At 45.6% G+C, this 24,394-nt stretch overlaps 1 protein-coding gene across 8 annotated transcripts in view; it reads right to left on the bottom strand.

The window, feature by feature from the left end:
* Nucleotides 1–24,394, bottom strand: part of KAZN (kazrin, periplakin interacting protein) — a 747,760-nt gene that overhangs the window by 165,355 nt on the left and 558,011 nt on the right. For all 8 annotated transcript variants that reach the window (XR_012654761.1, XR_012654762.1, XM_075060171.1 and 5 more), the window contains one exon: nucleotides 6,266–6,457. Coding sequence is in view for 6 of the 8 variants with exons in the window: in XM_075060171.1 (XP_074916272.1) it covers nucleotides 6,266–6,457 (192 nt within the window). In the remaining 2 variants the exon portion in view is untranslated. The remainder of the gene's footprint in view (nucleotides 1–6,265; nucleotides 6,458–24,394) is intronic.

Here is a 24,394-nt window from a genome sequence, read left to right as displayed (position 1 = left end):
CTCGATTTGTTCAGTATAGCTCAGCATGAGAGATACGCGACTGGTGTTGACAACGGTCAGGTACTGTTGTTGATCTTTGCAGGGTCCATGAGTTGCTGGTGCTATGGCGTGTTGGTCAATTGCCAGGCTCGCGAAAAGGCGGCCAGAAGGGTGTCTGCTGCCTTCACATAAGGGAGGTGGTGAAGCTGTACCCAGCACCACTCCGGGGCAATGTTTTCTGCCCCATTCAGGGCCACTGTGGTCTCAACACGGAAGTTGGGAAACTATTGGGATAGCTGGGAACAGCTACCCACAGTGCACAGGTGTACCAGCTCCTGTAGATCTATGGGTAGCCTTGCGACCATGGACGCAAGCAAGTCGATTTTGTTGTGATCGCGGTATTGTGGACGCGCAAAACCGATTTTATACATCGGTTTTGTTTGTAATATCGGTTTAAACTACTTCGAAATAATCGTGCAGTGTAGACGTACCCAAAGTCTCTGCCCTGGCTCCAGTGAAGCCACCAACAGCCTCTGAGGCTGCTTGATCAAAGCCCCAGCAAGCTCATCCACTTCTAGCTGGCCTAGCCACCACTAGAAGGGGACACAGTGCCACTCCGAGCAAGCGGGGGCTTCACTTATATTTAGACCAGCAACTTGGCCAGCATTTGAGATAGGAGTTCCTTCCCTGACGGGGGAATTAGAACCATCAGGATGGTCTGTCGGCTCTGTGTACAAAATGGTGCTTCCTGATTTCATTTACAGTTCATTAACAGAAGGGACATTTTTTATTATCTTGTGCTGTAAAAAACCCACTCTCCATATTCCAGTGATGCCCCAATGAGCATCTATCAGTAACCTAGCTTCATATTTCTTTTCCTGTCTTGCTACATTTGTTCTACAGCAGTGGTTCTGGGCTCAGGACCCATTTGTAAATATTCATGACCTCTTGCAACCCCGTAAATAGGCCAGGGAGTGATAGGTCCTGCCTAGGGTGACCAGTCAGCAAGTGTGAAAAATCAGGATGGGGGTAAGGGGTAATAGGAGCCTATATAAGAAAAAGACCCAAAAACTGAGACTGTCCCTATAAAATTGGGACATCTGGTCACCCTAGTCCTGCCCCTTGGGGGGAGTAGGAGGCCCAAAGTGGGAAATGGGTCCTGCCCTGGGATGGCGGTAGGAGACTCTGGAGGGGGATCATTACAGAGCCCACCCCACATTCCCCCTGCAGTGGTGGCTCCTGCGGCTCTGGTCCCACGGGGCTGGTTGGGCTCAGTTTCCCGCTCCGGGTTGTCTAAGCTCTGGGGTTGCAGCGCTGATCAGGTCTGACCCTGCCCCCCACAATGGGAGCCAGCTGGGCCAAATTTCACTGAGTGGTGGTGTGACCAGGCACATGGAGTCACAGCATCACTCACTCAAATTTGGCCTGGCTGGCCCCCCATCACCATGAGAGAGCAGCGGCTGGGCCAAACCTGAGCAGCATTGAGACCCCAGAAGTAGAACCGTGCATGGATACGAATTTATATCCACAGAGATAAAGCGGATATTCATGGAGCTGCAGGGTGAGTGAGACTAGCAGCAACTGGGCCAGCGGTAAAAATCAGCAGGATGTCGGGCCTTGGCACTGGAGGAGCCAGTGCCCATCCCAGGATCTCCTCCGGCGTGGCTGAACTGCCCCTCGCCCTGTCCACTGGAGCGGGCACCAGGCTCACCAGCAGTGTGGTGAGCTGCTTACAGACATAAATTGTGTATCCATGCAGGGCTCCAGCCGGCGGTCACAATGCCCGGAGCGGGCAGCTGAGCCCAGCCAGCCCCGCGGGAGTGGGGCTACCACGTGACCCCTTGAAACATTCTGGCCACCTCATTTTTGGTCGTGACCCACAGGTTGAGAAACCTCGTTCTACATAGAGTGGTAACAAGGATCACGACGCACTGCTGATGCATGGGACTGCATCCATCTGCTCAGAACAGGCTGGTGAAAAACTACAGCAGCAGTAATGGCACAGCCTTGATGGCAGTGGGTAGTTTTCTGTCCCATAGGCATCTTTCTAATCTGTCTTTCGCAATCAATAATCATCTCCATCCCAGGTATGCAATTTATGCCGATGCTTCCCAGCATCCTAAGGGCTATGTGCTGTACCTGCTTCAGGATCAGACGCGGTTTCTTGAGGCAGAATAAATAGCCGATCCTGTCCGTACGTCACTAGCCCCTATGTGCTTATTGTTTCTCTGAGTTTAGAGTCCGAGGCAAAATGAAAGGTGGATACAGTGGTTACTGTTATAATGCTGACTGTCACCACAGGCAAGTAATGAACATTACCGCAGTACTATAAAAGACAACCATACCATGAACCCATGTTATAACCGCAAACAGGTAACCTTCCTCCTCTTCACCTCCCGCAAGATATGACAAAATTAGTAACATCAATAAAGTTAATTGCTTGCAAGTTGCAGCTCACAGGATCTGAATACCCCTGATCCTGGAAATAGGGTGACTAGACAGCAAATGTGAAAAATTGGGACGGGGGTGGGGGGTAATAGGAGCCTACATAAGAAAAAGACCCCCAAATCAGGACTGTCCCTATAAAATCAGGACATCTGGTCACCCTACCTGGCAGACTCTTCATGGAACCCCCTTGATTGCTCTGGCACACTGAGGGTAAGGGTCCAGCCATGAAGATATGATTGCAGGATCTATGTTCTCTTAATAGTAAATTGCTGGAATTTAGTTTTGCTCATTATGAACTCAAGTTTATTAAAGCTTCTGCTCCCTCCAGGGTGTGATCTACAGGGTGGGGCAGAAGCCTCCGAGATAACAGTTGTGGGTTCTATTCCGAGCTGATCCACTGAGGGACCTTGGAGAAGTTACCACCTGCCTTTGAAAAATTCACCCTCCTGAGGACCATAGCTAGGTTGACCTAGTCCCTGATGTAGATGTGGCTAGGTTGAAATTCCTCCTTTGACACAACTACTGCCACTCAGAGAGGTGGATTATCTACCTTGATGCAAACACCCATCTGTCAATGCAGAAAACATCTACATTATGGCCTGTAGGACCGACATGCCCTCAGTTTCCTCTCAATACGGAGGACTCTTCCCAACCTCACAAGGGTATTGTGAGGTTTAATTCATGCTTGAAAGTGAGTCCCAGACAAAAGACACTATGCAAGAGCCCAAATAAATATTCATAGTCAAAGAGGAGGTAACTGTGCTATATTAGGAATTATTTGAACATCTTTCTGAGTCTGAAAGTTGGGATTCATCCATCCCTGGTATGACTCTTCTATTGCTCTTTTCCTACAGGCCTGATACGGTGGCGTAGCAGATGTTGCCTGACAGCTGCTGCTTGCTTGGATTTTTTTTTCCTAAACAACCAACAGCAGCCACACATTGTAGTTTTTCATACTTTGGGCCCATAAATTCCTTTTATGCCAGTTGCATTCAGATTACACCTGCCTGCAATTTATCCCCTACGTTTTGTAGCTGGATCGAACGCATCTTAATCCTATGTGCACTTTCAGCAATATCATTCAGCTTTGCTTTTTCATTTCGTACCCCAAGCTGCACCTCTGGCACTCAGAGGGAGTTGGTTTGCTTCCCTGGCTGTGATAAGGCCCAGCCGCTATGCACGTGACCTTGAAATCTCCAAGACGAGACAGGGGATGTCTGCACTTTGGACTGGGAAGTGATTCTTAGCTTGAGGAGACACACCCATGCTCATTTGCTAAAAATACTGAGTTACCAAGGTGGTGCAAGTGGTGGGAGGAGATAGTTGCCCGAATACAGACCTAGAGCCTTGGATGGGTACGACCTCGGGAGGTTTGCCCTGCCTGCCATCTGCACTGCTGTGGTTACAGTTTATTTTCTGGGCACTAGCTCCATTAGACCTTGGAATCACCCCCCCTTGACCTTGGAATCACCCCTACGCCAAGTGTTGACTGACCCTTACTCACCTCAAGAGTTTTTCATTCTTCCTCTTCAATGTCTGTTGTTTTTCCCCTGCTTCCCTGCCCGTACGACACTCAGTCCCTCTACTTTGGGGACACATTTGCCAGAGACCCAACTCAAACTAAGGGGAGCAACCTGCATTTTTCCTGAGCCGGTTCTCACACCATGCATTAGAGCGGCTAAAACGTCCTAGGAGATCCTCTTTCTCGTCCTTCTGCTGCTTTAGACTGCTACTTTGTATCAGTCATTTAAATCACCACCACTCTTCTTAAGGGACCAAACAGCATCACAATACAGTAAATCCTTGGTACGGACACGATCCCCATACTGCATGCCTGGAACTCACAAGCTCTCTTGTTTCAACCAATAATCTTTTCTTACAACCATCTTACAAGGTGGTTTAATTTTAAAGGGCAATTTCAGAGCCAAGTATTTACTTTCCCATGGGCAGTAGGATCAAATCCAGAAACTATACAGATTTTTTTTTTTTTCCAACTGGTGCTTCTTACCATCACAGCCTATGCAAGATCAGAAATAACACTGAATGTAACAGTGTAACATGCAACATGTAACAGTGCAGCTGAATGCACTGAAAACCCAAATGCAAAATCTTTTATTTCAGCCTTACCTAAGAGCTTAGCGCAGCAACAGAAGAGGATTTAGGCCAAGTCTGCACTCAAAAGTTAAGTCGACCAGCTACATCACTCAAAGGTGTGAGAAACACACACTTTGAGTGACACGGTTACATTGATCTAACACCAGTGTAGGCAGCACTAGACCCACGGAAGAATTCTTTTGTCAACTAGCTACCACCTCTCGGGGAGGTGGATTAACTATAGTGACAGGAGACTGGAGTGAATGGCGACATTGAAGCAGCTACAACGCTGCAGCTGTGTTTCAAGCGTACACTACCCCTGAGGCCTAGTTCTCATGCTGCGTGAACTGGCATGGTAGTTTATCAATGTTTTCATTTGGAGACATAGGCTCAGTCTCTCGAATACTCAGACAAGACAAGCAAGTCACTAGGAGACAAAGGCAAAGCCATGAGCAAGTTCATTGCCACCTTTAAGAGGAAACTTGAAGGGATTTGTAATATAATTTTCCAGATTTAACTATCTCACAAGCATTGTGAGCTGGAAACCAGTAGCCGTTGTGTCTAGCTTGATTCCATTATTACCTCACACAGGAGGCAATGAGCAGCTCTGCAAAGAGACAACACTGATCATCTTCTGGACAAGAGTAGGAACGACAACAAAACGTCCTCGGTTGTACTCGTATGCAGGTTGGTCATGGCCATTCCTGGTCATTCTGCCATTGGCAACACATTATCCAGCTTACAGGGTGACAGTGCTCACAGACAGTATTGTAATTCAAAAAAAAAAAAAAAAAAAAGAAAATCACCCAAATCTACAGTGGTTAGAGACACAAACAAAGGTACAACATCCTGAACAGCCTGTCAAGAGGAGGAATCGTAGCCAGCTCTATTAAGAAACCTCTTTTCTGCTAGGATGGGTCACCAGCCACCCAAGTTTCTCTCTCACACAGACACAGACATAAAATAAGAAAGCAGAATGATTTATTTCAACCCATGGAAACAGAAATCTAAGCCTGTGGGATTCAGCTAAACTGGACTCAGCCCCTCCCCTGCCAGTGCTCCACCCCCCCTCACTCTGCCCCCATCAGTACACCAAGCCCTGGCTGAAACTCAAGGCATCAGTGCATAATCTGTTAAGTCTCTGCAGCTTTCCTGACATCTACTGACATTCATGGCTACGCCCACCATCTAATGCTGGAACAAGGCATTGGGGGTGGGATGCAGACATGTACACATACGGATAAATGATACTGGGACATCATCCATTTCAAGGAGAAAGCTCTCTGCTGGAGTGGCTGCAGAAGGCTCAGTGAACGTTCACCGTACAGCAGGGAAATTCAGGCCAGTCTATTGGGCTAAGTCTGGAAGCAAGGGACAGAATTTTGTTGGGAGTGAAATCATTACACCTGGGTCCTTATAAACTACTTCCCCTTCATCTTAAGCTAAAAGGTCCTTAAGAAGCAGCCCTGTTCCTTCTGACCCCAACAGATAAAGGCAGGAGGCTCGGGGGTGATTATAAACCCTGTAATCAGAACGAAAAGGGCAACTTTTTGTTCCTCTTTGGTAAACATTGTGGCCGAATCTCAGGATGTGACAGAGGCAGGGAGGGAAAAAGAAGGGTGGAGAGACACATAGAGATGTTCAGAGACAGACAGTGTAAAGCACAGATCCTGTGACAGAGCCACGCACAGACAAGACGACAGAAGACCTGGGCACAAAGACAACAGGAAGGTTTAACTCTTACCCTGTAGGGCTTCTTTGGCTCGCGCTAGCTCCTGCTCTTTCTGTGCCAGCTGGAGTTTGAGCTCAGTGGCGGAGAGAACCTCCGTTGACTTGCTGCCATGTGTCTCCTCCAGATCTTTCGTTAGCATTTCCTTCATTTGTCGGAGCAGGTGAACCTCCTCCTGAAGCTGGGTCACTTCTTCTCGTAACAGCACTGGAGGAAGAGAGAACACAATTCAAGGAAGTGACTAGTTGCTCTCTTCAGCTCTGGTAGGTTTTCAGTGGGTCAGGCAGTTAGACAACAGAAACCCGGTTGGTAAAAAGAACTCAGCGCTGGCATTGCGCATGCAACTCTCAAGCCCCTACAATTCCACTGAGTAGGAACCTGTTCATCCTGCTTAGATACATGGTGCCAGAGGCACAGGTACAGTGCCATGGCAGTGAAGTCATTTTTAGTCTCCATAGAAATGCTTCACTCTAATTTGATAAGCGAGACTTCAATCTGCACACTACAAAGCACTGAAGATATTTTGGACGGTCACCCGGGGGCTACTCAATACGTTTAAAAAGATGAATGTGGTGGACCAAACGTACCCTTGACGTCAGAAGTTTTCAGACGAGGGATGGAACCAACAGAAGGGAGCTCAGAGAGCTCCCTCCAGTAACTTGTTTCTATTCTGTTCCTTTTCCAGTTCTTAAAGCCAGGACCAGAGAGAAAAATTCAGCCCTCAGAGAAACACTAGCAAAGATTTTCAAGGATGATTTTGGGTGCCTAAATTTTTGGATGCCAGACTTATGGCAGCTTGAAAAAAAGGGTCTGATTTTCAGAAAGGGCGGAGCACCTACCTTCTGGAAATCCGACTGCTTTAAGATTTCTGACTGGGTACCCAAAAATCACCTAGCATTTTTTAAAATCTTGACTATTACCTCTAAATTCTGCTAATTTTTTTAAGGGTGCCACTGTTCCTTAATGATTTTTGCTGTAGCCACAATATCTAGAGAAAGCAGTTGCTCAGCCTGGTCTCAGTAAATGCTGCTTTCAACTTCCAATCTACTCCACTGAGTTTCACTGTATCAAAGTTCAGTGTAAGCAGGTTCTGCTTATTCACCCATGTGCTCAAACTCTGCCCAAGAAATCTTAGCGAAGCTGTTTGAGACATCTTGGGGGGATGCGGGTGGGAATCTCCTTTCATCTACGGGCAAAAACCAAACACTTAAAGTTTTCAATCCTTGTTGTCTGTATCTAATTCTTCTATATTAATTACTAACCAACACTGTCCTTAGCACTATCCCTGGAAGTATGGAAGCAGAGGGTAAGGATCCCGAAACATTAAAGCAGCAACTACAAAGCAAGTCCAGAAATAGTTCTTGAGAGTTAAATTCTATTAAATTTTTTTTTGCATAGTTCATGTGTGTACAGGAAAGGAGGTTCTGATTGGCTCTAGAAAAGCAGCTGCTTCTATTGAGAACCATTTGGTGGTCAGCTAAAACCCAACCAGAAGCATCTCTAAGAGTCAAGGCAACAGAGATGAAGGATCCTCCATAGGCCATTTACAAAATATGCATCTTTAAAGAGACTCATGAGAAGCCATTATTACAAACTGCTGTAAAATGATGCATTTTGGGCTGTGACGGATGCTAAACACAGCTTGTCAGAGCATTGTAGTACATCAATTGTCATAAATATTGACAGTGTGTATGCAATGAGGGAGGGGAGAGAGATAGCCTCATACATCAAAAGTTTAAAGTGATACACGGGAACAGATTTGTTCCTCAGCTGAATAATAGAATCCCAGACAATACTGTAGGGGGCTAGTTTCTGAACCATTATCACAGCAGTACAGAGTGAGAACAGCAAAGATGCTTACTGCTGTTTAAAAAGGGTATGTAATACAAGACGGGACTCGCATCACTGCTGGTTATAGATGGAATATTCAGAGACCATTGCACTCAGAAATGCATTACGCTGTGCTATTCTTAAGATCTGCTTGCCCTCGCTTTCCATTATCCTCACACCTATTGGGATTTTCCCACCCACATCTCTGAAAACATACCCTGCTGAAAGTATTGCTGCTTGTTTGCAGGGGTTATTTACTTTTTTTTTTTGGTAATATATATGAAGATTTCCAAACTCCAGTTTGACCAGGTCACTCCTAGAACAGCAGCACGAACATCAAACAGAAATCAATTAGCATATTCAAGAGCGCAGCAGAAAAATCTGCCAGCACCGAATCCATCAATAACAACGTTCCAATAAAGAATAGTGGAGCCAGAAGTTAAAAACCTACAATCCCCTGCATTTAGGTACCATTCTGTGCCAGCCAAACTGGTATTTTTAGACCCGCCAGCTTTCTGCTACCATTGGACTCCCGTTGTGGAGTCTCTGATTAAAAAGGGCACTGACGTGCTGTATCTACCCTCACCACAATACCACTGTGGAAACAAGGCATGAATGGAAGATAGGCGCAGGACAAGGACAGTTGGGAGTGGGAAGAAAACGAGGGTGGGTTTTCTTTAAATAAATGGACATGGTGGGGAATGGGAAGGACGTTTTGTTTGCGGTTTTGAAGCAGTCACCCCTGGGTACTCAGGGAGAGATTATACCTGTGTCGCCTGCGTCTTTGAAAATCCATTCACCTGCCAAATCTCCCTCCTCTGCTGACAGCCGGCTCCAAGAGTGGGAGGCCGGCACTGGCAAGGCTAGAGTAATGCTGGACTCTTGCCGAGCCCTTCGTCTGTGCAAACCTTAGGCCAAATTCTCTGCGGCTGGAAATTAGGCCAAATTCTCTGTGAAATAGGCAGCTGGTGCAGAACCATGCTGTGCTGGGGGGAGTGCTGGTGGCCCCAGGCCTCCCAAAGCTTCCCTCAGCATTGGCTGCATCTTTGAGGGTGCAGCACATGCTCCTTTTGCATCCAGTTAGCTGCACCTACATTACCCCTCTTTCTCCCCATGGCCAAAGCACAGGGTAAGGGAAAGTGGGAGGGAGTGAGAGGACTGAAGATGCAGCTGGCCCCTGGACAGAGAGTACAAAGGGGGAAAAAGGCTGTTTCTCTCCCTCCCCACCTGCCCCTCCCGTTCAGAGACCAGACAATTTGGCCAACAGCGTTAAAAGGATAACCCTGTGATATCAGCCTGTCAGTGATAGGTACCAACATGGTGTCATTGCTCAGCTCATCATGTCTCTAGAAAGCAGCTTTCCAGGGAGCAGAGCAACCCCGCGCTTCCAAAGGCTGTGTGATCCCTCTCTGAGGCTCCAGCTCCTTATCTCTTCCTCTTGCTGGCCTTCAGAGTGGCAAGACAGAAAGGCACGAGTCGCTCGCGATACACGGCATCACAGGATGCTCTGATCACTGGCCCAGAACCTGAATTCCTTTGGATCTCGTAGGACAATCACCAAAACCCCTCCCAAAGAAGACATTTGTACCAAGTTAAACTGTTGGACTTTGCTGTTCAGACCCAACTTTAATCATGACATTGGAAAACCCCTGTCTAACCCAGCGTTTGACTACATTTATACTTTGCATTCACTCCCCAAAGTAAATCATAGACTCCGATAAATGCTGCCTCTGTTGGTAGCACAGAGGCAATTCGGTTTCCTTAGCGAGAGGAATGTTGCAAGTTCATATGGTTTTGAAGGATTGATTCCAAACCACAAATATCCATTTGTTATATACAAGAATAAAACGTGCAAGAAATATTTGAAGGGATTTTATTCAGACTACAGACTTTGGCCTTTTTACTGATCCACATTTGTAAAGAGGCAGCAACCCCAATGTAATACCGACCTTAACAAAACCTTGCAGTGCCCCTTGTGAGATGGGAATATTTACCTTTACAAATCTTTAAATTAATAAACAGAGACACAGAGAGACACTGAAGGGTACCACCCTGCAAATCTGTGCATATCCGCTTTATATCCACAAACATGATCCACGGATTGGGTGCGGAACGCAGGGCTCCACTGACCAGCTAAATAAAGCACAGAATCGTCTTACAGAGAGTCAGTGTCCGAGTGGGATGGTGGAACCCAGGAGTCCTGTCTCTTTGTCCCCCACTGAACCACAATGTCACTATACAATGTGGAACAAGGAACTATACATGTCAATTTATCCAGCTGACAATCTATCCTCACTGACAAACTACACGCTCTGATATCTGCATGGGGCAGGTGTATCCCAGGATGATTCACTCTTGGGGGAGTGCACTGATGACAAAAGGATCCTGCAAGAAGAACCCACTTTCACTTCTGGTCTTCCAGGCAGAACAAAGGTTGAAGGTGCCTTGTCCCACTGTGACAGATCAGGCCTCCTATCCAGGCACACTTTCTGCTCAGCTCTTGCACCTGAGTTTCTGCTGACTTAACCCAGATGCAAGCCTGACTCGCTACACGTATCAAGGAGTTAAACAGAATGTCACTTCAGAAGTAACAGTGTGTCTGAACCCAGTGCCTTGGAAGCATTTTGCCTCCCAGAACAGAAGCAAGCCAAGAGGCATGTACGTAACACATAGTTTAGTCTCATCATATGATGATGATGATGATGATGATGATGATGATGATGATAACACTCTTTCCATTCCACTAGTATATCAGGAGGATGTTAAACATCAGCTACTAAAGTTAGACATTTTAAAATCAGCAGGGCCTGGATCACTCGCATTTAAGAGTTTTCAGAGAGCTGGCTGAGGAACTCATTGGACAGTTGATGTTGATTTTCAGTAAGTCTTGGAACAATGGGGAAGTTCCAAAAGACTTTAAACATTGGCACATTAATTTTCTTTCAAAGGATAAACGGAACGACTCACCTAATTATAGGCTTGTCAGCATGACATCGATCCCAGGCAAGATAACGGAGTGGCTGATACAAGATTCGGTTAATAAAGAATTAAAGGAGGGTGATATAAATTAATACAAATCAGCATGGTTTATAGAAAGTCGATCCTGTCACACTAACTGGATATTTTTTCTATGAGATTACAAGTTTGGCTGATAAAAGTGCTAGCGTTGATATAGTATACTAAGACTTCTGTAAGGCATTTGATTGATACCGCACAACATTTTGATTAAAAAACAGATATAACATTAACATGGCACACATTAAATGGATTTACAACTGCCTGATTGGTCTCAAAATGTACAGTAGAACCTCAGAGTTACATACATCAGACTTACAAACTGACCAGTCAACCACTCACCTCTTTTAGAACCGGAAGTATGCAATCAGACAGCAGCAGAGACAAAAAAAACAACCTCCCTGCAAATACAATACAGTTCTGTGTTATACGTAAACTCCTAAAAAAATAAACGGAAAGCAGCATCTTTCTTCTGCATAGTAAAGTTTCAAAGCTGTATTAACTCAATGTTCTGATGTAAACTTTTGAAAGAACAACCATAACATTTTGTTCAGTTACAAACAACCTCCATTCCCAAGGTGTTTGCAACTGAGGTTCTACTGTAACAGTAAATGGGGAATTTTCTTCAAGAAGGTGTGGTTTTAATGGGGTCTTTTCTAGGCCCTACACTATTCAACATTTCTATCAATGGCCTGGAAGAAAACAAAATCATCCCTGATGAACTTTGTAGATGCACAAAAACTGGGGAGTGGTAAATAAGTGGAGGGGACAGGTTGTTCAGTGATTGGGATCGCTTAGTCAACTGGGCATAAGCAAACAGTATGTGTTTTAACATGGCTAAATATAAATGTGTACCTCTAGGAACAAAGAATCTGGGCCATGCTTACAAGACGGGGGACTCTATCCCGGGAAGCAGTGACTCTGAAAAAGATTCGGGGGCTGTGGTGTATAATCAGTTTCCAATGCAACACTGTGACCAAAAGGGCTAATATGATCCTTGGATGACTGCACAGGGGAATCTTGAGTATGAGTAGAGAGGTGATTTGACTTCTGTATTTGGCACTGGAGCAAGTTCTGCTGGAATCCTGTGTCCAGTTCTGGTGTCCACAATTCATGAAGCATTTTGAAAAATTGGAGAGGGTTCAGAGAAGAGCCACAAGAATGATTAAAGGATTAGAAAACCTGCTTTATATAGTGATTGAGCTCCTTGAGTTTTTCTATTTAGCTTAACAAAGAAAAAGTCCTGCATCCTGCATGTTGGCAGGGGGTTAGACTAGACCATCCTTGTGGTCCCTTCTAACCCTATGGTTCTATGATTCTAAGATTAAGAGGTGACTTGATTACAGTCTGTAAGGATCTATATAGGGAACCAGTATTTAACAATGGGCTCTTCAATCTAGCACAGAAAGGTATAACACAATCAAACGGCTGGAAGCTAAAGCTAGACAAATTCAGACTTGAAATAAGGCATACATTTTTAACCGTAATTAACCAGTAGAACAATTTACCAGGATCATGGTAATGTCTCCATCACTGACAATTTTGAAATCAAGATTGGATGTTTTCCTAAAAGATCTGCTCCAGGAATTATTTGGAGGCAGTTCTATGCCCTGTGTGATACAAGAGGTCAGACCTTTAATCTGTGAAAAAGAACCTCACCACTGGCTGAATCAGTGCCTGGAACACAGCAGCGTGGGATTTACTAGACACGCTTTGGAGGGCAAGTATCACCTGACAACTCGTGCAGATGAAGTGGCTATTTCCCTGGCCTGGGACACAACAGAACACTTGACAGAGACGGGCTCCACCTGAGGGTTTGCATATTTTAACAGCAGGCTTGCCAGTCTTGTGACTGAAGCCTCCGGTGTCCTTAACAGCTGAACCCCAGCCCTGGGGACCTATCAACAGGGCATTAACAGGCGATTGGCAGGACTCAAGTGAGAAAGTTCGCCAACTCCCAGATTAGTGTTAAAAAAGCCAGATCTTTTCATCTAATACCAATCCAATTACAACAGTGCAAACTCCTAAACAGAGATCTACTTAATGGGTCTGACCAGCTGCAAAGCAAAACTCCCTCCTCCTGGAGACATTGAGAGAACGTTTTGCCTGTGACACATTTTCAGGAGCAAAACTCCCAACTAGGGGGCAGATTCTGGAATGAAACTGGAGTAACTCTAACCACCTCAGTGGACCCACTTCAGATTTACACCAGTGTAACTCAGAGGAAAATGCTGGCCCCTGGAATTCTAAACCCCCAATTCTCATCCCACTCTGGTCTTTACAAAGTCTCACCCTTGCTGCTTTTCCCACTAGCATTTAATTAAGCTGGACTATACTTGCAAATTGAGAGCATTTTATTTCCAGGGGAACTGCATGGCAAGGAGGTACTGAGTGGCACTAGGAGCCTAACTCCCATTAACTAAATGCCACTTGGGCCTTTGAAAATCTCCCCCTGAACATTTCACCTCTTGGAGACAAGGTTAAAATCTCCCCGCAGGTCAGCAGTGACAAAAGGCCATTAACATCAGGTGTTTTTTGGGTGGCCTGTGTGTGATGAGTTTGGCAGGTCTCCCATTCAGTCACCCCCCAGCCCGAGCACTAATTGGCAATCTTATCCGGGCACATACAGACGAAACCCCAGGATTGAGATGGTCCCTCCATGGTGAGGTTTTGGCACCCGGATAGGAGGCTCACACTTATGCTGTCACTACTAATTATGTTGTATGTATAAAGGGATGAGTCTGCAGTGCTGTCAGTGTCCCCTCTCGGTCCCCTCATTTTGACCTTATAATCTGCACCTCACCCCAGTTTTTGTATTCTTTGTCCCCCATGCTTGGTTAAGTCCTGGGTCCTGCGGTCCTTCCTTACCTGAAGGGGCAAGTCTTTCATTGCTCTGATGGGCTCTGTCCACCATCCCAGAAATTAAACAGGCCAGCACCTTTCAACCAGCACTACATTTCACTTGGCAAAGATTAAAAAATCCCCATTGGGCTCTGTTTCAACTGAGAAATAGGCTATACGTAGGAGCCAGTTTCTCTGGCTTTGGGTTGCTTTGTGTGACATCACTTCTCCCCCTTTGTTATGCCCGTGTAACCCACTGTTCTGGACACGAGTCACTCTCTGCGCCTGATCTGCAGAGGAAACAAGCATGCTACAGCTCCCCCGTTGGAGACTCAGCCATTAGCTCCCGCTATAGAGGCTCATGAAATCCTCAGTTCAATTCCCAATCACTAGGGGTGACAGAACCAAAATTTTACGGTTGCTCAGCTAGACCTGAAATTTATAAACACCCTTTGTGGCCGTAACACCACACTACTGTCCTGCTACGTAGCAGGCTGCAAGTAATTAGCCAGAAGCAAACTACCTGCTACCCGACAGCGAGTCAGATCTGCCATCACGACATATTTTTAGTCTGAAAACGCCGTATCCTGCCTTCCCTGAAAACAAACCAGTTCTCAGTGTGAGAACCACAACAGCATACACGATGGTGCAGGTGCAGGCACGCATCACATACAGATATACTGAAATGTTTGCTCAATTGCTGTCCCTGGAGTCTCACTGGCAAGTACTGTACTCGTATCCCCCGCCTTGGTTCCTGCACCAAATGAGACAGGTAATGCACTAATAGGAGAAGGCAACGTAGCAATCAGGAAACTCACAGCGAGTCACGGTACCATTCACCTCCACAATGGGGTGGCTTGTTAAAACAGGACTCACATCCCAGCAAGCGGTGGCGTCCTCGGAACCTGAGGGCGCCAGGCACTTTGCAGGAGGTACTCAGCACTTTGTAGGATTGGGATCATATAGAGTGGATGAAACCTGATTGTGTGCGTGCTGCTTTCCTCTCCCAAATGCAGAGGTACCAAACACTCATGCCCCTATCTGGTGGAAATATTGCCCCATCCACCTTTAAACTAGCTGGCCCAGGTACCAGTGCAGTGAAGCCATAGAAGCACCAGCTTCCACACAGGCTATAAAAGTCTCCCCAGAACCCTGGGTGCTTACTTGGGCGCTAGCCCATGTGGAAGCCTGTAGTGCCCTGGCTTCATTGCTACAGGTACTTGTACTAGCTAGCTTAAAACTAGCTTGGATATGTCTACATGTGCTGCAATCACCCCTTCACCCCACTCCTCCACTGCAGGAGTGTTACAACATTGCAGTACACCACCACACAGGCACAAGATGCCATTCCTTTAACCTGCAGGTCAAACCTAACAAGGTGGCACGCACCCAGACAGAGCTCTGCCACCACAAGAGTGATGCGCAAACCCTGCTAACAAACCAAACCCCGCCACCCCCGCGTCTTGAACAGGTAGCTGCATCGGCATCTGGCGTCAAACGCTCTGCAAAGCCACGTGAGAAACAGCATCTGCCACTCTTCAGAAATGAGCATGGCCAGTGCAAAACTTTTCACAATTTCCACCACCCTCCAAAAAGTCCTAAATTCCCATGCCACTGTTACCAGCAACATATGGCCAATATTTTAAATCCAGGACACCTCGGTTCCCTTTATGCTTGGTATACTGGGATACAGGAGCTTGCTGAGCCTCATCTAAGGGCCATTAAAGTCAGTAGAAAGACTCACACTGACTTTGAATCATGCATATGCGTAAAAGAGTTAAAGAATTAGGAACTATGTTAGTTTGTTTCTTCCTTCCATTTAAACAAAAACATTTGGGAAACCAATTGATACCAAGCGCAACTGGCTGGAAATATTTAGGCTTTGTTCCTGAAAACTATATGGTGTTTACTGACAATGCAGTTAAAAGTTCATCTTGTGGCATTTCAGATGGGGACAGGGTAAAGACCGTCTTAGAGAAAACAAGGCGGCCTCTGTGCCTGGCTCTTGGTGCAATCTGTTCTGGAAGCAAAATGTTTGCCTTTGCTAGAAGCAATTTTAAGGGCTCCGGAGATAGAAGGCTGGGATGATTTGATATAGATAGAGCTGACTCTATCTGAGGCAGAGGAATTATGCTAACCTTCAATTTATTATTCGTACTGTGGTGGCTTCTACAGACCCTAACTGAAGTCAGGGCCCCACTGTGGGAGGTGCCATACAAACAATTAGTGAGACAGTCACAAAAATGTTTACAGTCTTCAAGACAAGAGAGATGAAGCAGAAAGGAAAGGAAACAGAAGCAATTAAGGGAAATTCTTGCTTCAGGTCATCCAAGTTCAGTGCCCAAGGCAGGAACAGAAGCCAGGTCACCTGACTCCCAGTCCAGTACCCTACTCACTAGAGTCAGACAATGCTGGCTTGGATTTGGTAGCAAAATTTTTAAGAGGGGCTTGCTCCCAAGAGTCCTCTCCAGCACATCACTGCTTTGGGTACTTCCTAATCCCACAAGGACCTTCTTAACATTTCATTTATTTGTGTCTGATGCTACCCACCTCATCAACTACGCACTGATTGCCCAAAGCGTGGGGCGTAACACACATAGCCTGTCTAGGTACAGTGGGGCCTCAGCTACCAGAAGACAAAGAGAGATGACACATTTCTTATAGCAGACAGGCCTGCCATTGTCGTCTTCTCATCAGTTAAGGCAATTTTTTATAAGCCACACGTCTTTGGATTTTTAAAAGGAGTAATTACAATAGGATATACAAAAGGAGAGAGAAAAATAGGAGGCATTCAACCATGGAAATGCATAGGGAATTCCTAAGGAAATATACAACATATATTATCAGAGGGGTAGCCGTGTTAGTCTGGATCTGTAAAAGCAGCAAAGAGTCCTATGGCACCTTATAGACTAACAGATGTATTGGAGCATGAGCTTTCACAGGTGAATGCCCACTTCGTCAGATGCATCCGATGAAGTGGGTATTCACCCGCGAAAGCTCATGCTCCAATACGTCTGTTAGTCTATAAGATGCCTCAAGACTCTTTGCTGCTTTAACATATATTATACTTCTCTAGATACATCTATGATGTCTGATAGAGGTTTCCAGATTTCACTGAAAGAGTTGATGGTTCCTTTGATTTTGGACTTGTCTACATGGGGAAATTGACTGGACTAGTTAGTCTGCTATAACTATGCCAGTCGATTTCTCCATGTAGACAAGTCCTTTGGTTTTGTGGTCTCCCCCTCCCCCCTACCCCCATTAATTTTAGAGATGTATCTATGAAACTGATTCTACTTAAACTGTTCAGTAAATGATCATTTCAAGGTATCTCACCAAATTGTACTGGCCTTTTTCGCTGGGTGTCAGCTATAAAGAATGCTGAGAGTCATGTAATTTTATTTTAAACCTGTGCAGCTGGACTGGGAAAGAAGATTTGACTTTAGGGTGACTACCAATGATAAAGGATCCCAGAGGTGCAGAGCATGATTAGTTATTGGCATTACTGTAAAACCTAGAGGCACCAAGACGAGGACGCCATAATGCTGGGTGATGTACACACACACACACACACACACACACACACAGAGTAAGAAACAATCCCTGCCTCAAAGAATTCACAGCCTAAGCAGACAAGACAGACAAAGGCGAGGAGGGGAAAGGAGGACAGGAAGGGGAAGTGACTTGCCCAAGGTCATACAGCAGATCAGTGTCGGAGTCAGGGACAGAACTCAGGTTTCACCACTCCGAATCCAGTGCTGTATTGACCAGCCTAAACTCTCAATGTTGGAGCCAAAAATCACAATCTATATTACAGACACAAAACATGTGTTACAAAAAAAAAATACTGAAATCTTTTGTATACCAGACAAAAATTATCCAGCTCAGTATCCATATTACTCATGCATTGTGGAGTCTTTGTTCTCGACTCTAAATATGCTTTTTGTTCAAACAGCAGTCTCTATCCCACATGATTCTGTTTCTGCTTACTCTCCCGATGCACCTTTCAGCACAGAGTCGCTCCCATACGTGGATGTGCTGCATATCAATCATATTCCTGAGCCTCAATAAAGCTTTAGTTTCTAGAAACGTTGTAGGCCAGATAGTTTCATACAGAGTGTTTGAGATTAGAAACACAGCTATGCCCAGTCAACTCGGGGCCAGGAAGAACCAAGACTGTGGCTGGGTATAGACTTAAAAGAAAAGACAATAAAAAGGATGGAAATTAAAAAACTCTGGCACTAAAATTAGATTCTTATTTCCAAGCTAAAGTTTATCCTTTCCCCACTCACTGGAAGCTTAAGTAGAAGGATATTTGCTTTGCAGAAAACCGCATGTAATACTGATATACACATCTGTAATTATTACATTTTTTTACATGCTTGAATCTCATTGCATTCAAGGCTTGTTTGGAAATGCATTTGAGTGATCTAAAAAAACCCCAAACCTCCCTTCTTTGTTTCTGGCAGGCATCTCAGGTCAGGAGGGACACCAGTAATTCTACAGCAGAAGGTTTCTAGAGCTCAAGATGACAGCCAAGCAGCTGGTTTCTGGAAGTTCCTGGCTCTGACTGCTGATAGAGATGAGGAGAGGCTCCCAGATGGAGGTGGGTGGAAGAGACACTAGGGGCTGTCACTCAGGGAGGTGACAGCAAACTGGCATGCATCTGCAGCAATTCGTTCAAAGAGAGGAGGAGACGGCAGGCCTGCGTTCGCTAGGGCAGCTGGAGAAATTGCAGCGGAGGAACCTGCGGGGCACACAGCCCAGATTCTTAACACCCTGTTCACTGAAGCATAACTTGGAGTGTTGATCAAAACCTGAGAAGCCAAGCTTAGTGCTGAGACATGGGCCACAGAATTTTAAAGAGGGCTACACCTTCCCTTGCCCAGTGTTGCTCCGTGGCCACCACTGCAGGTTTGGTGAAGAGCTCTATGGAGATAGAAGGGAAAAATGTTGACCAACCAATATATTTTTGGGCCTTACAAAGTGGTTTAGTTAAAACCTGGGGTGCAGGGTTAGGCTGGATCCTCGATATCGCCACTTCCCCACCCCTAATTTATAAAGCACATTCCATGGGTCTGGGGAGGCGGGTGTGTGAAGAAGTATTTGTGTCAGAGGTATCCTTATGGTCTTTTGAAAGGGCACCATCTTCTGGGTCCTGTGAGTGAAGGAGGCTACAGAGAGACACTGAGACAGAATTTAGAGTTTCTCTGAGGCAGACACTGAATCTAGTTTCATTCATTACGTTGCTGATGTTAAATAAAAGCCTCCCACTGAAACCTCAGACTCCGTGATTCTCAAGAATTTTTTGTCCCAAAGCAACAGCCCAGATATGTTGTGAGGAGAGGATATTTCAAATCAGGATCCAAATTCTGCAGTTAAGAGTTCATTTGCAAAACAGTTACATTTCTAGCTTTTATCTAAAAGTTACAATTACTATCTTCTCCCTCCCTACAGAAGCACCCTGACTCTGATTCCAGCATGGTCAAAACTCCAGCGTAGAGAATGATGAGGTAGAAATCCTGGCGTCTGCCCCTTTTTTATTTGTTCCCAACTTCTAAAAAGAGCTGCTAGGTAAACAAATTGTTTTAAGAATAAGTTTTCCATTAGTCCATAAACTCTTGGAATGACTGCCACCGACTCGGCACAAGGAAATGTAACAGGGACAGAGGATGACAGAGTTGGCATTCAGTGTTTCTGACAAGCACCGTGGTTCAAACACTGGCAGAACAGCTCAAAACACATCTTTGATACCCAGCACCCAGCAACTGGTTTTCAGTGGACCTGTTTCACAGAAAGATCTATACAGTAACTCCTCACTTAACGTTCCCCCGGTTAACTTCATTTCGTTATGATGTTACTGATCTGTTAGGGAATATACTCCTTTGAAGTTGTGCAATGTTTGCTTATAATGTTGTTTTGTGGGTGGGGGCTTGGAACTAGGATGGGCCAGCAGCCCCCCATTAGCTCCCCTTCACACACTCCAGTGCCTCCCGCTCGCTGGTAGACCCGCGGATCAGCGCCTTCCTCCTCTCCCCATATGAGTTAGGGAATGGCAATGTAGACCCCTAGGAGCTATCCATGCCAGAGAGATATTTCTGGTACCTCCAGCTGTCAGTCAGCCTGGAAATATGACAGCAGGAAAGGCAATTGGGAAGGGAAACTGGACAAAAAAGGGGGAGGGAGGAAGGAATGTGACCTGAATTTTTTCAAAACTGATTTCCTGGGTATGAGATGATCTGAGCAGGGAGATGGAGAATCTCTATGAGAGGAAGAGGAAGAGGAAGAAGAGATGAATGAGAAAGGAAAAGGAGAGTCCCACTGACAACAAATGAGACCACAGCCCTATTTTGATGATGATAATCCTTATATGGCTCTCAGGCACCACAGTGATGAACAAGGCCTGGATAGACAGGATCAGACCTGTGGTCCATCTAATCCAGTATCCTGTCTCTGGCAGTGGCCAGAACCAGCTGCTTCAGAGGAACTTACAAATAACTCCCCCCAAGAGTAGATGTGGCATAATCTGTCCCTCCATTAAGGTCTGATCCTAGCCCCGAATAGATGGGCTTAAACCCTGAACCAGGAGGTTTTATATGCCTTCCAAGCTTTTTTTTAAACATTAACTTTTATACTTGCTAGCCATAAAAAGATCTCTTCTCTGCTTGAATGTTGCTAAATTCTTGGCCTCAGTGACAGAGGTGAGTAGATAGATTGGATGGGTGTGCCAGTCATCATTATTTACAATATGGAGAACAAGAGAAAAAATATGCCAGCAAAGACCCACTAAAGATTTAGTTGTCAATCTCTCTGAAGCAGTGGTTCTCAACCCGCACCCTGCGGGCTGCATGTTGCCCAGCTGTGTGTTAAAAAAAAAAAAAGTGTCAAAATTTGCTGTTTTGGGCTGGCAGGGGGCGCGACAGGCTGAGGGGGCTGATGAGTGCCATACTGGGTGGCAGAGTGGGTCTGTGGGTAGGTTTTTTTTGGAGGTGTGTGCTCTGGATAATGAGGGATTGGGGGGCACTGGGAACTAGGGGTTTGCCGGGGTTCTGCAGCACCCCCAGGTTTTAGGTAGGGCTCTGCTCCTGGCCCCTCTTCGCAGGTCCTGGTTGCTGGCTTATGCCAGATGCTCTGCTCCTGGCCCAGTGCTGGGAGGCTCAGCTGCCCGTCCACACCCTGCACGGTGGCACTCAAATCTGGGTCCGGCTGCCGCCCGATTCTAGGGTCCAGCTGCCCAGCCTGTGCCCAGGACTGCTCCTGGCCCCTCTCTGGGTGGGGGTGCTGCGCATAGGGGACTGTGGGCAGTTGGAAGGGGAGGGGCGCTGTTGTTTTCAACCTGTGGCGTACAATGATAAACAGGTTGAGAACCACTGTTCTAAAACATTTTGAAAGTTAGTTTCACTTTGTACAGCACACATGCTGCTTTAGTACTTCATCTTTTGAGGGATATATACTGAAAAGAGGGGGCGGGAGAGAAGAGGGGGCACATTGGATTATTCTCCATCCCAAATGAGCAGCTGCTTCAAGGAAGACAAAATGTTTTGCATACTTCAAATGTTTCCCTTACAAAAATTGGCAAAGACGGGCTCTGTAAATTATTTAGCAATAAAATCACTAACTAGGAACAGTCGAGCTTTGGACTGGGGATTTCATTAAAGTCCAAAGTGCTCTTTGAATTCCTAGGAAAAGCACCATAAATGAGTGTCCAAGGGCACCGTGACAGCTTGTGATATCCTGCCAATGCAATGTTACTGTTTCCCAGGGGTGTGAATTCAGCTCCTAAATTCCAGCATTTGGGATCATTCAAGGGGACAAGTAGCAGGCATCCATATCCAAACATACTACAATCAAAGCTGTCATCTGGAAATTGATCCCTGGATATGAGCCATGGGGAAAACAACTTGTTTCTAGTGAATTTTCCCACACTATGGTTACTGACAAATTTCCAGCAAAGAGGCTAGATACATTGAGAAGAACAAATTTAGTCATCAGCCATTTTGAAAATGTGCAAATATACTTAAGGCCAAATATTTTAGGCCCAAACCTAGACCAGATAATATATTTCGTGATGTCTTAGGTGAGTTTAAGGCCTGACCCAACATCCAGTGAAGCCACTGGAAGTTTCTCCCATTTACCTCAATAGGCATTGAGCGCTCATTAAGGAGAGGGACTTTGAGATGGTTTACACACAAACCTGCACCTATTTAACTAACTAAATTGGTTTCCTAAAGTTGATTTGTTACCAAATTCAGTGGTTCTCAAACTTTTGTATTGGTGACCCTTTTTGCACAGCAAGCCTCTGCGTGTGACCCCCTCATCCTTATATATTAAAACTACATTTTTTTTTATGGAACACTATTATAATGCTGGAGGCAAAGGGGGTTTGGGAGTGGAGGCTGACAGCTCATGACCTCCACGTAGTAACCTCATGACCCGCTGAGGAGTCATGATCCCCAGCTTGAGAACTCCTGAGCTAAATTGACTTCAGCCACTTTCATTCCGAAAGGCGTATCCAAACACACACAGCTAAAGCATCAGTTTGAATTCACACTTTTTAAAGGTTAGCACAAGTGTATGTGGAGACCATCCCATGTATGGTAGGTCTGGCTAGAGTCAGAGACTGTGTAAGTTTCCTCCCCAACAGCTCTGCTAGGGAACCTCCTCGCTGAACTGCAACAGACATTGTTATTCTGGTGTTTGTTCCCCTACCTGCTCCCTCCAACAGTGACAATCCTACAATCAGCTTTTCCATCACAAATAACCACCAACGATTGAAACACAGTGGAGAAAATACCCTTAAAATACAGACCTTTTCCGCTGGTAACAACTATGATGCAATTCCTTTTATTTTTGCAACAGCTGGTAATTATATGAGGTACTTAGGTCAAGAGCTATTCTTAGTTATTCCTTGGAAAATGATTGATTAGAGCACGCAAAACAAACCCAGGAGAACCAGATCTCATTACTACAGAAGCGGTTCTCCAAGCCACATATTATTTCTCCTGTACCACAGAGAAATATTTCTACAAACTTTGGCATTTCTGTGGCAGACCCCGAGGGTGTTCAGTTGGGGAAAATAGCTTTCATTCCCAGCTAAAATTAGAGATGGGCTCTGTGACAACACACTGCCCTTTTAAGAGGAGGAAAAGCTGGGGGAAAGGTATAAAATAAGAGTTACCAGAGTGAAGTCAGTCTGGGCCAGAGTTTGGAGAAGGAAAGACCTGAGGTGACTCGTAAGCCAAGAAATCCAGGCTTGCCGGTACCTATGGGTTGTGCCTGCATTTTGTTTCTTTTTCTCTCTCTCTTGTATGTGCTTCTTTCCCTCATTGCTTGAGTTGGCTGTATCCCGGGGGCCTGACTCTCCACCTCATTACATCAGTTTTATGCGGGTGAAACATCGTTGAAGTTAGCGTGGTACACCAGCTTAAAACTGGGGTCATGGAAGGGAGACTCAGGCTTCTTGATCTCCGTAATTCCTAGGCTGAGACATCAAGATGGGGGCTGCAGGAAGGACAGCCAGCACATCCCTCGACCCATGCCGCTTCTCACAGCCCCCACTGGCCTGGAGCGGAGAACCACAGCCAGTGGGAGCTGCGATCGGCTGAACCTGCGGATGCGGCAGGTAAACAAACCGGCCCGGACCACCAGGGGCTTTCCCTGAACAAGCGGCAGCCCGAGTTTGAGAAGCACTGGTCTAGATGATCCCAATGGTCCTTTCTGGCCAAGAACCCCTGATATATACAAGCTCTGAGTGTATAAAGAGGTTAGTTTCCCCTTCTGTTTAATGCTCTATTTGTATTTTAATAAAAATCCACATTAACATGCTCTAGCCTCCATCAGTGCTTCTTTCCTCACTAAACATTTTCACTTACTACAGATCAGTCAGTGCTGTGTCATGCAGGCCACGAACAGAACAAATTGAGCTTTTAATAAATCACAGTTGGGCAAGGATTCATTGATCGAAATTATACAAGCTGTTAAATGGTTTCGGTTATTTTTCCAAAGCATTTTTCTATTTCACTTACCAGAAGCAACACACATCTGTAATTGGGTCCCAATAAGTTCCCATTGCATTATAACTATAATCACAGGCTGACAGACCATACAGAGCAGTGCGATTTTATTTGCATGAAGCACATTATAAGAATGACTAGACTTTAGAAAGAGGGATTTTCTCCTTTAACATTGGTGAAGTTAAGGTGTGCTTCCAAACCAAATCGAGAAGATCACTTATGCCTATTTTTCCCTGTTTATCTTTATGATGCACATGGCCTAGGAACCCAAAATTAGGCTCCTAAATCTCTATTTAGGCACTTAAATTACTGGATTTTTTAAAAAGTGCTGAGCACCCAACGGCTGCCAGTGATCTTCATGGGAGATGCTGGGAGCTTGGGACTTTTGAAAAGCAAGCCAATTATTTAGAAGCCTAAATTTAAGCCTTTTGCGGGGGGGGGGGGG

Source organism: Chelonoidis abingdonii, chromosome 23 (assembly GCF_003597395.2).
Source record: "Chelonoidis abingdonii isolate Lonesome George chromosome 23, CheloAbing_2.0, whole genome shotgun sequence".
NCBI lineage: Eukaryota > Metazoa > Chordata > Testudines > Testudinidae > Chelonoidis > Chelonoidis abingdonii.
The sequence above is the reverse complement of the archived record's forward strand: the minus strand, read 5'-3'. Positions and strand labels throughout refer to the sequence as shown.